A 14,159-nucleotide genomic window follows, 5' to 3' on the forward strand; every position below is an offset into this window, starting at 1 on the left:
GGAAGGACACATTTAACTGCTTGCTTAAATAGACCAGAGTTTGTTTCCTGGGATTGTTGTTTGGGCATGGTGAAAACCCATCAAAACTTTCAATCAATTTTAATAAAAACCCAGTAAACAACAAAAAAGAGGATCATTTATATATATATATAAAATTTTAGATTTGTTTCTGAAAAATTGTAAATCCTTACCCAATGACTGTTCAACCCGAGCAACGCATCATATTCCCTCAGACTCCACTGTTTTTTTTTTTTTGTTCCTGCTGCATTCAACTCATGTATAAGCAGCAACATGCCAGATAACTCGGTAATGAAAATTAAACAAACCAAATGAAGGTGTAAAATTTTCCTTGCCCAAGCAAAGTAAAACTCCAGAACTGTCCTTGTGAGAAAGCACCATAAAAATGCACACCTAAATCTGTTTTAAAATTAAGTTGAAAAGCTACAATATTGTTGCTTTTGTTATAAAGAAAACTATTCAATAGTAAGTTCTCAAGCACATCTAAAAGTATTCTTATAATAAAAAGTAGCTCACTTGTTTATTGTGATTGTTGAGTGAAGTCCAGTACATCAAAATGTAGATAAAATTAACATGTTTCATCAAAATTACATGGTTAACTTAGTGTATTGACGTTCCACAAATTACAAGAAAGCTTTGTATATTCATAAAGGTTTATCTGGTGTTTGAACTATTAAAATAAGGGGTTATACATGTTAAGCATTAAGTGTTCATGCATTTCAGGTAGGGCTGCACAGTGGCGCAGTTGGTAGAGCTGTTGCCTTGCAGCAAGGAGGTCCTGGGTTCGATTCCCGGCCCAGGGTCTTTCTGCAGGGAGTTTGCATGTACATGCGTGGGTTCTCTGCGGGTACTCCGGCTTCCTCCCACAGTCCAAAAACATGACTGTCTCTCTAAATTCTCCCTAGGTGTTAGTGTGTGTGTGCATGGTTGTTTGTCCTGTCTGTCTCTGTGTTGCCCTGCGACAAACTGGCGACCTGTCCAGGGTGTATCCCGCCTCTCGCCGGGAACGTTAGCTGGAGATAGACACCAGCAACCCTCCTGGCCCCTCTAAGGGACAAGGGTGTACTTTCAGGTATTTCCAGGCATTTAGGGTCTCTATAGCTACAACTAGCAATGTTTTACAGGTATAATTCAAATTGTGTAATTCTTTGATGTATCCTTGTTTTCAACATCACAGTTATAGGGTCCTATTCCATGTGCTTAATACAGATTAACGCTATAACATCACAGCAGAAGAAATTACATCCTTGACACTGTGGTTCAAATTCAAAATTACTGATAAGGTTTATTTACATCAACAACAACGATTTAATTATTTCCACACAAAGGAGTGGAAAATACATTCTGTTAAGCTGGTGTAAGTCTCTGGTCATCTCAAAGATGATAAACAAGATAAATGTTTGTCCTTGTGGTGACCATTCAATCTGTCTAAATCCGCCTCCCTCCTAACTCAAATCAAACGAGACCAGACTTTGATATTCTGTCCCAAAGTAGGCCAACAACACGAAGAAAGCCTTTCTAATCCCATGCTCCATCAAACTCCAACACCATCTCCTCTAATTTGCGTTTTTTCAGAGTTTCAAAAACACTAATCCTGCTTGCCACTCTCCAGCTTCAAATTTGGTTTCTGTCTGTGAGCCGTATTACTTCGAGATTGAGGAATGTTGTGCAAGCTTCAAAACAGAAACATATTACAGTCTGTACTCCTTAAGAAGTGAATACATTCTCTTTTATTTGTGTTTCTAAGTGTAGAACAAAAAGGGCAAACTTGAGCATGTTGAGCGGGGAAACCTTTCCGTTTGCTTAGCTGGAAGAAGCAAACAGAAGCGCTGACACAAAAATGCAGATTTCTTTATTCCTCATACGTGTTCAGTCAAGAAAGTCTAAAATCAGTCTGCTGAAGCAATCATACCCAAGGTGAAGGTTAAGGAAGTTGTTGATCAGTCAGTCTTTGGCATAAATTCTTGCTTCCCATCGTCCTGAAACTGTCACGCACAATCGCTGTGATTTATCAGTGGGATGCAGCGGCTTTGAGCGGAGCTGAAATGGTGATAAGCTCCTACCCCAATCTTCCAAGTACATCAGCTATAAGATTCTTACATCCTAATCTTCCTTTCGCCAATGTGACTCTTGGCAGCAAATATTAATGGCTACAAACAAAGCTGCCAAGTTGTTTGTTTTTTTTGCTTGATCACCTCTCAAATACGTGAGGTCATAAAAACAAGGAACCGAACTCAATGTGACATGCATTTCAGCCAATACATCGACAGATTGAGAGTAAACACTTACTTGTGTCGGTGTGACTGGCCATTATTCCCAAAAGAGGATTTCGCAGCAGCTTTGATTGCATTAATCCTTCAAGAAAATGAAATCCCGTCTGACAGGGAGAACATGGAAAATCAGGCTATCTGTGAAAGTTGGATTAACTCGAAAAAATAAATGGCCGCTATTTCAAAACCATACACGCTCCTCAAGATAAGAAAAAGACACAGAGGTGGAGAGTGCATTTCTTTCTGTGTATGTCATGTTTGATTTAAGATTTCACCAAAGAAGGAGTTTCAGCTGCAGTTCTACAAGCCTATATGCTTTAAACGTGGAGAGTCACGGGTGCAATGGTACGTTAAAGTGACCTAAGTTTTCTTTTTCCTTTGTTGTGGCACACTGAAAGAATCGTTAACTTTTTCTCTTGCTTGCAAGAAGCAAAGATTTGGCTTTTAGAAATATTTCAAGACACAAAAACACACATGATGTTAAGACTAATTGTGGGGGGAAAATTCTGTTCTCTGATCAGTACTGAAAGCATGATTATAGTTTGAAACATTTAAGGATGTATTTTTTATATAATTTTGCTTATTTTGTCATGACTTAAAATCTGGATACTGCCCAGTGCCTACTTTGCTTCAGTCCTCTCCTGTGGCCATGTCTTTGGTATTTTTATCTGCTGAGGGGGGTTTTCGTTCCCTGCTGCCACCCACCATGTGAATAATGAGCTGCGCAGATAGCAGCCAATGAAGCGACCCCCCCGTTAGCCAATGAAACTTAACAACCATGTCCAGATCAGGCCTTTCCTGCTGGGACTGACCAGCCCTGCTTCACACTCCTCTGCCACCCACCCACACTCACACCACACTCTCTCTGACACCCTGCCTCCTACTAGATAGAGAAAAAAAAAAACAGCGGAGTGGGTTCAGAGAAACTACAGAGTGGCCTCTTTGTGTGATCACCAACTGAAAGTCAAATAATACACAAAATAAAATTGGCTTGAACCGTTTTTACACACACATACACACGCCCACACGGGCAAGGCGATCCAGCCGCAGCCGACATGACAGATTGATTTTCAAGCCTAGCTTGCTCCGAGGCGTTGGTGCTAGTAATGTGACTAACACAGTGAGTTGCTATGAATGTCTGGCTTCAACATGACCAAAAGGTTGCTTTGAAGTCCATCCAAGCACCTAACAATCCTAGTCATGCCCCAGCTGTAAAACTACCAACCGCCGCCCACTTCATCACATCTTTTCAGCGCACCTCAAAATAAACTTTCAAACCCAGAGGGACAGAGATGAACACTAAGGAGTTTCAGTGACTCACTGCAGAACCTGCAAGGGAAAGTGTTTGCTTTTCCTAAACTCACAAATAAGCCTCAGAAGACCCTGGAAAAAAACCAAACAAAAGAGGAGAAAGTTGATCATTTTATTTCGGCGTGAGAAAATGTGGGGGGCTGGTAAAGGAAGGGGTTTTTGGTGGGGGGAGTTTGACAGTGGGCTTTGAAAGACACTTTTGAATGTGACATAGTAGCATTCCAATTATTGTTATTCAGAAACACCTCTCCAAAGCCTCCAAGATGTGAAAACGAAGGGCACATGTAATCAAAAGAGTAAACACTTGTTATTCTTGTGATGAAATCTGCAGCTTAGGGATCAATGGTTTCAAAAGAACTCTTATAGGAGAGACATCTAGAAAGAACGTCTCATTTGCCATCAAATTGGGATTCGGACAATGATTCGGACAAGCTTTTTCTTTGTAAAATACTTCCAACAGAAATTCAGAAAATTGGGCAGACATAAATTAAAAACTATTTTTATTTGGATCTTTTAATTTCATTTGAGATTTTATAATATTTTTCATAGTATTCAGTGCAAGAAAAGTACAACTTCCCGCCCCCCCCTTGGACACCCTCACTAATGGGCACTTCCCTCTTGGCCATCTTCCATCTACACAATGTCTTTTCCATATATCCTTTTCTGAGAGGCATTTGAGTACTGAAGCATGCCACATTGTTGCACACCAGCGTTTTACTGCCTAAAGTAAGTCATAGCATTTGATGTGGAGACTGGATTATAGCCTGGTGCAAAGCAAACCATTAAAATTATTAGTTGCACTTTGTTTTAATGCTGCAGTTTAGCATATTTCGGAGTTTTTATTTGGGTAGACGATTACACATCTTCCAACTTCAATGTTTATCGTCAAATTTTCTTTCATATGAGACTGCCAATTTCTGTCTGATTTTTCAACCTTGAATGAAACAGGACAAGACCAACATAGATCAAAATTTGAGTTGAATTGTGTAAAACTAGCTAACATTGATCATTTTGAAAGCAAGCACCAGAGTCCACTTAGAAGTGTATGACCTACCTACAAAATCTTTCACAACATTTCAGAATTTCAACAAAATGTGGGACTATTAAAATAGATTTTAGTAGGGATGTTTGTTTAGATAAATGCATAATCCTGGGACTGTGTGAATGAGGGATAATTCACATTAAATTACAACTTTTCCAACAGTTATTGTGTTAAAAACAACTGAAACCATGTGCTCCAATATATCTCTACTGTGAAACACAAAACACTATGCTTAATCAAAAGCTCGGAATCAACACATTTGTGACCACAGTGAGTGTTTGCAAACCTCTCACTGAAACAAAATGCTTTGAAAGTAGAACGCTTCTTGGTTGTAGGTGCGTGCATGAGATCAATTTATATAATCTTTGCCCCAGCAGGAAAACAGAACATGGGGATTTTTAGAACTTTTAAGAAGTTCATCCAAACTTCTCAGGTTTTGAGCTTAGTCAGTGGGATGAATTAATGATAATAGCTCATGAAAATGCCTGCTGTGTGCTTTCTTGCCCACTTCCTGCTGAATGCAGCTTGTCTGCAGGTCCGCTGGTACGGCATGGTAATGACTCCTCAAATGCCACCTCATTCTGTTTCAGAGAGAAGGGTAAGCAGGTTAATTATAATGACAATGGGGAAGCCTGAAAGTGAGAGCCGACTCCAGACGCTGCATAGGAGATGGCCAAAATGACTCTCTAATCACAAATGGAAACGAAGGTTTTGATTTTCTAATATGCAGATAAGATGTAGAGGGTCAGAACATCATTGTTTTGCCACTCTGTCGCGTTTTCTCTTGGGGCTTTTTAAATCCCAGAATGGACGAACCTTCTGCCCTAACGTGTTCACCCTGAGATACAGTCTTTGTTTCTCTGTTTAACTGTGAGCTGTTCATGAAGTCAAGGGGCTAATCAACAGCACAAGAGCTATTCACAGGGGGTCCCACTGTAGTACAGCATGGGTCCATTTGGTAGAACTATTAGAGTGGCAACAATGACTCTGTTTTGACACACTACACACAAGCCCTGCAAGTGTGCACTCTAGTCATTGATTTGGAGCTGAAGTGTGGTTGATGTTTGCTCCCCAAACTTTGACTTCTTTCTCCAAATTAGACTTAAGAACCGTGTCCTGGCCCATGTCCCAAATAACTGAACCAAAACGTTGGATGTGCTTAAACTAATTTAATCTGGAGAGCTCTCCAAACTGGACTGGCAGCTGCAGCACAGCGGCGCAGAGTGTCGCAGCTGTAGAGCGGCAGCACAAGCACGTCATTATTTTAGGGGCTCAGATCAAAATCCAGCCTGATGTATTTAGAGCTTAGACGTGGGATGAAGAAGTGCTAACTAGCACGCTTGTTACAACAGGGAGGATTTTAGACATTCGCAGGGTTTCAGTAATATTAGCTGATTGATTATAAAAACAGTGTGTTGTTCTTAGACTTGAAGCCAGGAAATGAATTTCTTAAGACGTAACACTGAGAAATGGCTTGAGGGATGACTAGGAGCTGATGTTGGCAATCAAAGTGGACAGGAGGGAGACTGCCTGTCACAGAAGTTTCAAAATATGATAAATTAGACCTTTTTTGTGTTACCAACAGTCAGAAAATCTTTACTTGCACATTTACCTCAGAAATCTTAAAGTAAAGCATTTCAGTGTTATATACCTCTTCCAAAGTCTTACATGTACTTTGTGAAAATACCTTCTGCAGGACTTCCAGCCACTAGTTATCTAGAGAATGTCTTTGTACACCTAGAGACTGTATTTTTTGCTTATCCTTCTTTGTGAAATAGAAGAATAAGTAAAAATTCTTAATCAAACTGGATGAAAAGCATCTGTGAACACCTGTTTTGAAGTTTTGCCACAAATTCTTGATTTAATGAAAGGTTGAATCCTTTTCAAACCTCTAAGAGGTTTTCCTCCGAGGTTGCACTTTTGGCTACATTCAATTGTGCAAATAACTGTCAAAACAAGTATGGTTTTAGATTTTTCTTTGCTCCTCATGTCTAGCAGGTACCACTTGTGCTGAAGGCAGACTTTAACAAATTGCGATATGCAGAATTGGTCGAAACTAAAGGACACGCCCCTAGAAACAATGCACAACTTTCCCAAGGCGTCATGTGTGAGGACAGAGATCATAAACCAGATCAAACTGCTACAAACTCCTCCACAACCTCATTCCTAACTTTTCTGGTGTTATCATCACTTGATCTTGATGATGCTGTTTGTTTAGTAATATTAACTCAAACCTCTTAGGCATTTGCAGAATAGCTGTCATTACACAGAAATCAAATCACACGCAAGTAATTATGTACTCATTTGTTGACTTCTTAAGGCAATGGATTGCACTGGATTTTATTGAAGGCTTCTGGATAAAATAGGGCTGGATTTGCAAGCCACCTTTTTGCTTGAGATTTGAAAAACTTGAAAACCATTTGTAACATAGTGTTAGTCAATCACATAGAACTTAAAGAAAATACACTATCATATTTCCAGGCTTGCAGCACTGTAACTCAACTTTAAACGTTATGGGGATGCTAGAAGAAATGTAAAAAGAAGAAACGTTTGCATTTGAAAAGGCAGCAGAAAACACAAAGCACAATAGCTCTGCTGTACTGAGCCAGATTCAAACTGTGTAGGAACCATTTGAAATTCAAAAAAGGGAATCTACAAATTGAGCACGGAGGGTGAATTTAGCAAGGCAGTTGATATTGGACACTGATTGTGATTAATATTAGCAGCACACATGAAGGAATGTTAGGCAACCATGTAAAACTGCAGCCACTCTGTATTTTTCAACATCTATCCAATTAATAACAATCAGTTTGCACTAATTCTCAGTGTGCATTCCTCAATAACTTATGTCTGAGGACGGAGGAGTTGATGAACACACTGAGGGCCCACCTGCGATTTGTCACAACCGTTACGAAAACATTTGTCCTTATAGGTTAGTTTGATACATTTAAGAGTCGATGAGAGCAGAAACAGACACATTGCCTTGCAAACATATTCATATCCTTGGAACTTTTCTATCGTTTTGGATTGTTGCAATCGAAGGCATTACTGTATTTCATCGCATTTTTATCTGAGCAACACAAAGTTATGCCTAACTATGAATTAAAAGGAAAATTAATTAATATTTTTTATACAAATAACTGAAAAGTGTGGTAACAATTTGCATTAAGCCCTCATTACTCTGAAATCCCCTAAAAAACACATGAGATTAGCAGATGAGATAATACAAAAAAGGGACATTTAAAACCTTGTTGTATGTATGTACAAGACTCTTAGGTTAAGTAAGAAAGGGAGCTGTTCCTGTTTTTTTGTTTGTTTGTTTTTTTACTAATATAGACACAGTGTTTGGAGTAGAGGACAACTTTCATCACTAAGCCAGGTTTCAGTTTCACTTTTAGATTATTTCTCTGGTAGAATGTAAGATTACTGGGTAAAGAAACCATGAGCTCCTAATGACGTTAAACCTGATGTAGGAGAGTATCAGCATTAAATTAAAGGACTATTTCACAGGTTTTTCATTCAAATATAATCAAATTTGAACACTTGTAGCTCAAAATCCACAAAAACCTAATTTAACTCAGTTGTAAGATGGCAAAATGTTGAATATTTACAGGGCATAAACACTTAAACAGCACAGATGCTATATTACAGAAGCAAATCCTTATTTTCCAGTTAGATAGAGAAGAAGAAGGCATCTTTAAAGCTATAGAGAGCCTTGCTGAGATGACTACATGGATCAACTCTGCTGGTGCATCCATCCTTGCCCCCAGCCTACGGGTTTTACAGCGCATTTCCGAGGGCCTTGTCAACAGCTTCAGGAGGGTCTGATGGAGTATGTCAGCACCATCTATTCAGAAGAGCCGTCAACACCAGCTTTGTATCAACCATCTTTCAAACGGGGCACAAAACACAAACAAGCCCTACGGGACACATGCCACAATAATTTATCAGCCTAAAACTCCAAATAACAACGACAAGCAATAACACCTTGCTTTTGTACTTTTTCCATTCTCCTCAGAATCCTCTTTCGTTGTATTCCAATTAGGAGCAAATAGGCAACAACAAAAGCCAAAGCAATTTCATTAAATACTCTTCTTCTCTCACGATAGTTCATGTTTGCCGTGGAGGCATGAAAAGACTGGTCCTGTTGCAACTCGTACGCTTTAAGTCATATTATTCTCTGATAATGAGCCGTGTACGTGGCATGCATCTCATTCATGAAAGAAATGAAACCACATTACCTTGGAGCACTGCTTGTGATTCTGGCACCACACCAAAGAGCCATTATTCTGCAAAGGAGAAGGGAAAACATCATTATTCATCAGGAGATACCGTTGAAAATACATTTGCAACAATCAATCCATCAAAATGCACATACGTAACGCTGACCCTCTTCTCTCCTGTCACGATATACATCCACACACTGCTTAGCCTGAAGCACAGGCCTCTTGGTGATTGATTAATGTGTAAGTCTGAGTCAGACCATCTCCACCCAAAGAAGTGGGCTGCAGCACACCTCTGGTCAGTTTCAGGAGAGCCCAGTGACCTCTGCTTTTGTGAGGATTTTGTTTGGTCTCTCAACACATGTTCCTGTGTGTTGAGGGCAAAGCTGATGCACACAGCCCTGGTAGACTACACACATTCTAACTGCTGTGATGGTACAATTATTTGCCCACTGACAAACCAAACATTTGAAACATTTAAAGCTCATGTGTAGAAAGAGGTAAGATTATCAAGTGAAACACCAGAAGAGGTAGAATTGCCTGTCCAAGAGGTCATTTCCTGTAATCGTCATGGTTAAGAGCTTTGTTATTCTTTGTCGAAGAAATTAGTGAATGGCCTGTTAGTCCAATAGGTGTGTACTGGTTATTCTGCCCTAACTCTACTCAATTCAAGAACATAAATGTGCTGTCTGCCACAGGTCATTTGGTACCGACCGTGCATTAATTTATACCACCCCAGGAGGATAATTCATAATTAATAAGTAATTTTCTATGTCTCAGTCATACACAATGAAAGGAAATGTGGCTTCAAGACTTCAATAAATTATATCTACAAGCTTGGAGGTTACTCTAAGTTATTATAGTTTGATCCAGGCTACAAATCTGTCATGACCCTGAACATGAGCAGGTTATGAACAATTAATAGCTGTGAACATCACTCGTTTATAATCAAGCACACCGTTTCAAAAGAAAATGTATACATCACTTGTAGGGACGGTCTTTAACTTACATATCATTTGCTTTCACTTCTGATTACATGCAAGATTGTTAATGAGACCTGAGCACAAGTCCAATTCAGGTCGGAAAGTCTTGGCTTTTACATTTGACTCTGGCCTATGTCTAAAACTTGAGACTGATGTATGTGGATTTTGCTCTAAATACACAAATGGGACAGCCCTAATTCCAAAATAATCATTTTTATATATTTTCAATCACAAAACATTTTTTAAAATCAACTATCAATCAAGTATAACTTATACCCAATTAATGTTTTATTGAATTGACACAGGTTAAATAGTCTAGTTTTCAACATATTTTCAAGGGTAAAAAAGATAAAGATGCATTCACCTTAAATATCTCTTTTCTTAGTGACAAGTGTCAGCAACAACAATATAAAAGGACATGTAGGAGTAGGCTAAAACAGCAAAAACCTAAGTAGAAACTACTTATTTCATATATCGCTGGAACATATGATCCATCCATTACAATTATAATGCTGTTTATTGCCTTTCTGCTCCCCATTTTAATACCTCTGAATAAATGATGAATGATCAAGTGCATAGATTCCAAACAGAAAGTTCAGAGTTCCCATAGAAAAGTTTTTCTAGTCAATGACCTGGAACTGGGATCTGGATGTTCCCTGTCCTCCCCATAAAATGAAGCTGTGAAAAGACATTCAAACTTCAGGGATCCGCAAGCAAAGAGTCTGTTTAGGTTCAATGTCAAGTTCAAAGCCTTTACTTACAATGTAATCCAGAAGAAATTTCCCATGAGATCCTGGCAGAGAAGTTATCATTATAGGGGTTTAATTTGACATCCAGTGCCAGTAACTGTTGTGCTTTTAAAGTCAAGGATAGCGGTCAAATGGCTTCAAAGGAATCCCTGATTGGACGGTCATGTCTATAGAGAATCTCCCTCGCAAAAGGCAGCAGATAAGAATGAAAAATTTTAAGAGTCTGAGCACTAATGAGACTTGGGATAGTTGTTTTTGTGACCAAACGGAGTTGAAATAAGAGCTCGTTTAGCTGAAGGGTTTGCTTTTCATCCATAAGTTTTCGGTCCTTTTGGGTGACATAGAACACCTGTGCCCTGTTGGATTAAATTACTGTTTATTACTCATCCACGCATCATTTTGCTCAGCATCACAAGAGTCAATGCCTAGTGAAGTTCACGGTGAAATATTTTTATTTAAATTTTTAATGATGAGTCTCAGGGAGCCAAACTCCACTGGTGACAAAATATAAATAACACATAGACATTTACACTGGCAAGCAATACATCCGGATAATTTATACAGATTGTCACAACTGTAGACCGCATCCTAAATCATCTGTCCTGTTTCTGATGCCTCTCTTTGCCCATCCATCAGTGAAGACAAGGCCAGATCCACAAAGGAGCTAATTTTGCTGTGTGACAGCATGCCCGTTACAGAGAGCCTCAGCAGGATGTTGCCCCAGCTGTCCAGACCTGACCCCACCATTTCAGGGACCAACGAGGGAATAATTATAGGTCAGGACTTCATCCCTCTGACTCACCACGACATTCCTCCACTCTCCGAACATTATGCAGAGCTGAGGACTGTCAAGGACTTCAGCGAGTGAATTCGTTCCAGATATTCTCCGGTGTGACTCGGAGGGACGAGGTTGGGTGAGGTGGGGGGGTAAGAACGTGCAAAGGTGATCTGAGCCTTATTGGTGACAGTAAAGTGACACGAGGAGTATGTAAAGAGGACATTTATTAGAGATTCATTATGGGTGTTGTCAGCAGACGAGTCGGAGCAGGTGGCCAGAGGCATGTTGCATTGTCTAGAATACAGAGACAGCTCAGAGGACAAAACTCCTTTTATCTTTCAGGATATCAGTACTCCTTTGGAAAATGTAAATCTTCTTTTCTTCTTGGATTTTCACTAGGATTAAATGCATCCCTTTCTTGCATTTAGTCTTGCTTATACCACGTCTCGCCTTTTAAATAGTGGAAAGCACCTCCTGGTCCATAAGACCTTGTTGAGTTCTGGCCAAGTTTTGAGGAGTCATGACTTCAAAGGCAAGCCAATGTGTCTTTTAAAAGCTAACAGGTCCTTTGATATCTTAAGCTCCATTATACTCTACTAGAACGAAAATAAAAGGCCAAACATTAAAAAATGTACAAACCACAAAAAACAAATGTATAAATAAACGTATGAATAAACTGGTGGTTAGCTGTCACTGAAGTATATTTGTAGTTACTGTAATTTATCTTCATAGATAGCATTTTAACCATGAGAAACAGGTGGAGTACACTCTGGATAAGTCACCACTTTTTCACAAGGCAACACAGAGACACTGGACAAACAATGCCACCAATATGCTCACTCCAAAGAGCAACTAAGAGAGATCAATTAGCTTAACTTACATGTTTCTGGACTGTGTGAGGAAGCTTGCGTACTGGAAAAGACCTTGCACATGAATAACGATTACACACAAGTCACATGCAGAAAGATCCCCGGATGGAATTGCAACCTGTGGACTTTAACTGTGTCACCTTGTAGCCTGCAAGGTTTTTCTTGATTTAAGTATATTTGTTTGCCAACTGAATCAAACAAGAGTTGAGAAGCTATTTGAAAAGAAACAACATTTTCTAAGACAGATTTGTGGTTAAGTTAGCCAAAGAGAGAGCAAGAAAAGAGCAAGAACATGAAGATAACAGGAAGACTGAACCAAGTACAGCAAAGTTGCTTGTTTCCTGGGAGCTATTTGATATTATGACACATGTTGGGTTGGAAAATGGTGACGGCTGTTTAGAAAAACTATAAGGTAAAATATGAACTCCTAAATCATTTTTAATCTGTTCAAGACCCTATACCTCGGCTCCTAATATAAATAAATAACTACTTAGAAAGGGTCAAAGCAATATTTGTAATACTGTTCTTATGTATTTTTATATAATAATGAGTAAAAAGAAATCCGAATTGGTCAAAATCTCTGCTGGGGGATGAAGATTTACAAAAACTAGGCATCAAAAATCAGTCGCATCATTTTGATCAGTGCATCTCTCATTTAATCATGACTGCAATAAATCTCACAAGACATTGTGATAAAATACCAGGCCTAAATTGCCCATCTGGTAGAGACAACATTAACATCACTATCACAAGGTGGCAGTAATGTACCAAACTGTTTGCCAACAAATAAGTTTTTAGGTAACTACGGCAACAGGTAAGTTACATCTTTACTCCAGGCTTCCTACTCCTCCATACTGATTCAGGAGGAAGATAAAGGAGATAAGGTGCTTAGATTCTACCTCTTTTAGAAAATGGTTTTGCAGCAAGGACTGTGGTAAATAGACTATTCTGATCAAGCATACAGCTAACAGCTTTTAAACATAAAATCTTAGGTAACAGTGGCCCTCATTATGATGAGCGTAACAAATTAATGCTCATATTAATGATGAACACATAATAACAAACAAATCTTTATTGTACTGTTTCAGTCTATAAAAAGTGTGGGATTTTAATAAGGTAAATATAAAAATGGAGTCGGTCCTTCCTCTAATTTTTCAGTTAATGTTAATCATTTCCTGGGGCAGGACCTCCTGAAAGTGAGTTAAAGTGAGCTTAATGTTAACATAAAAAGGTGCTTCAGAGATCTCAAACAACTGGTGTAAAGTTTGTCTCCACATTGGAATGAGGGCAATTTGTCAGCTGAGGTAGGTCGGGCTGTAGCAGCGCTGAGATTTACAGACAGGACCGTCATGCTCCTGGAGCACACACACAGAGAGGTTAAGCCAAGTTACATAGACCTCTATTCATCTGCTGTCTTCACTAATGAAAAACTCCACACATGAGAGGAGCGCGGGGCTGTGGTTTGATCTCAATCGTATCAAAAGCTGAAAACAACAGGACATGGAAAAACTACTTTCCAGCTGCTCTTTTTGTGCTTTTTCTCTTCAAGAAACACAAATCCGTCAAGCAAGATGCTTAGAATTTTACAATATTGGAAATGAATGAGTGAATTTAAAATGTGTGAGATTTTTATTGCTTTAAATGTAATAACAAGAACTCATGGACACACCTTGTTTTTGGCTTCACACGTCCCCACATAAATAATCCACTACAAGGCCGATGCTTTCAGAATACATTATTGCGTGGGGCTCCCAGCTCGCTCTTAATATTTAAAAGTGTCCGAGAGCTGATATTTATGGTTGGGTGTTCCCCGGCTCTGTCTATTGTACTGGGGGTGACAAGTTCCCCAAAAGTGGAGTAAAATGTCAATAAATCTGTGTTTGGAAATGCTATTACATCAATAAATCTCTTGTTGC

General features: G+C 39.1%; 1 protein-coding gene across 1 annotated transcript in view; it reads right to left on the reverse strand.

The window, feature by feature from the left end:
• Window positions 1-14,159, reverse strand: part of LOC122839692 (anosmin-1) — a 63,004-nt gene that overhangs the window by 43,965 nt on the left and 4,880 nt on the right. The window contains exon 2 of the mRNA XM_044131527.1: window positions 8,883-8,930. Within this exon, the coding sequence (XP_043987462.1) occupies window positions 8,883-8,930 (48 nt within the window). The remainder of the gene's footprint in view (window positions 1-8,882; window positions 8,931-14,159) is intronic.

The sequence above is a fragment of the Gambusia affinis genome, linkage group LG11, assembly GCF_019740435.1.
Source record: "Gambusia affinis linkage group LG11, SWU_Gaff_1.0, whole genome shotgun sequence".
Lineage (NCBI taxonomy): Eukaryota > Metazoa > Chordata > Actinopteri > Cyprinodontiformes > Poeciliidae > Gambusia > Gambusia affinis.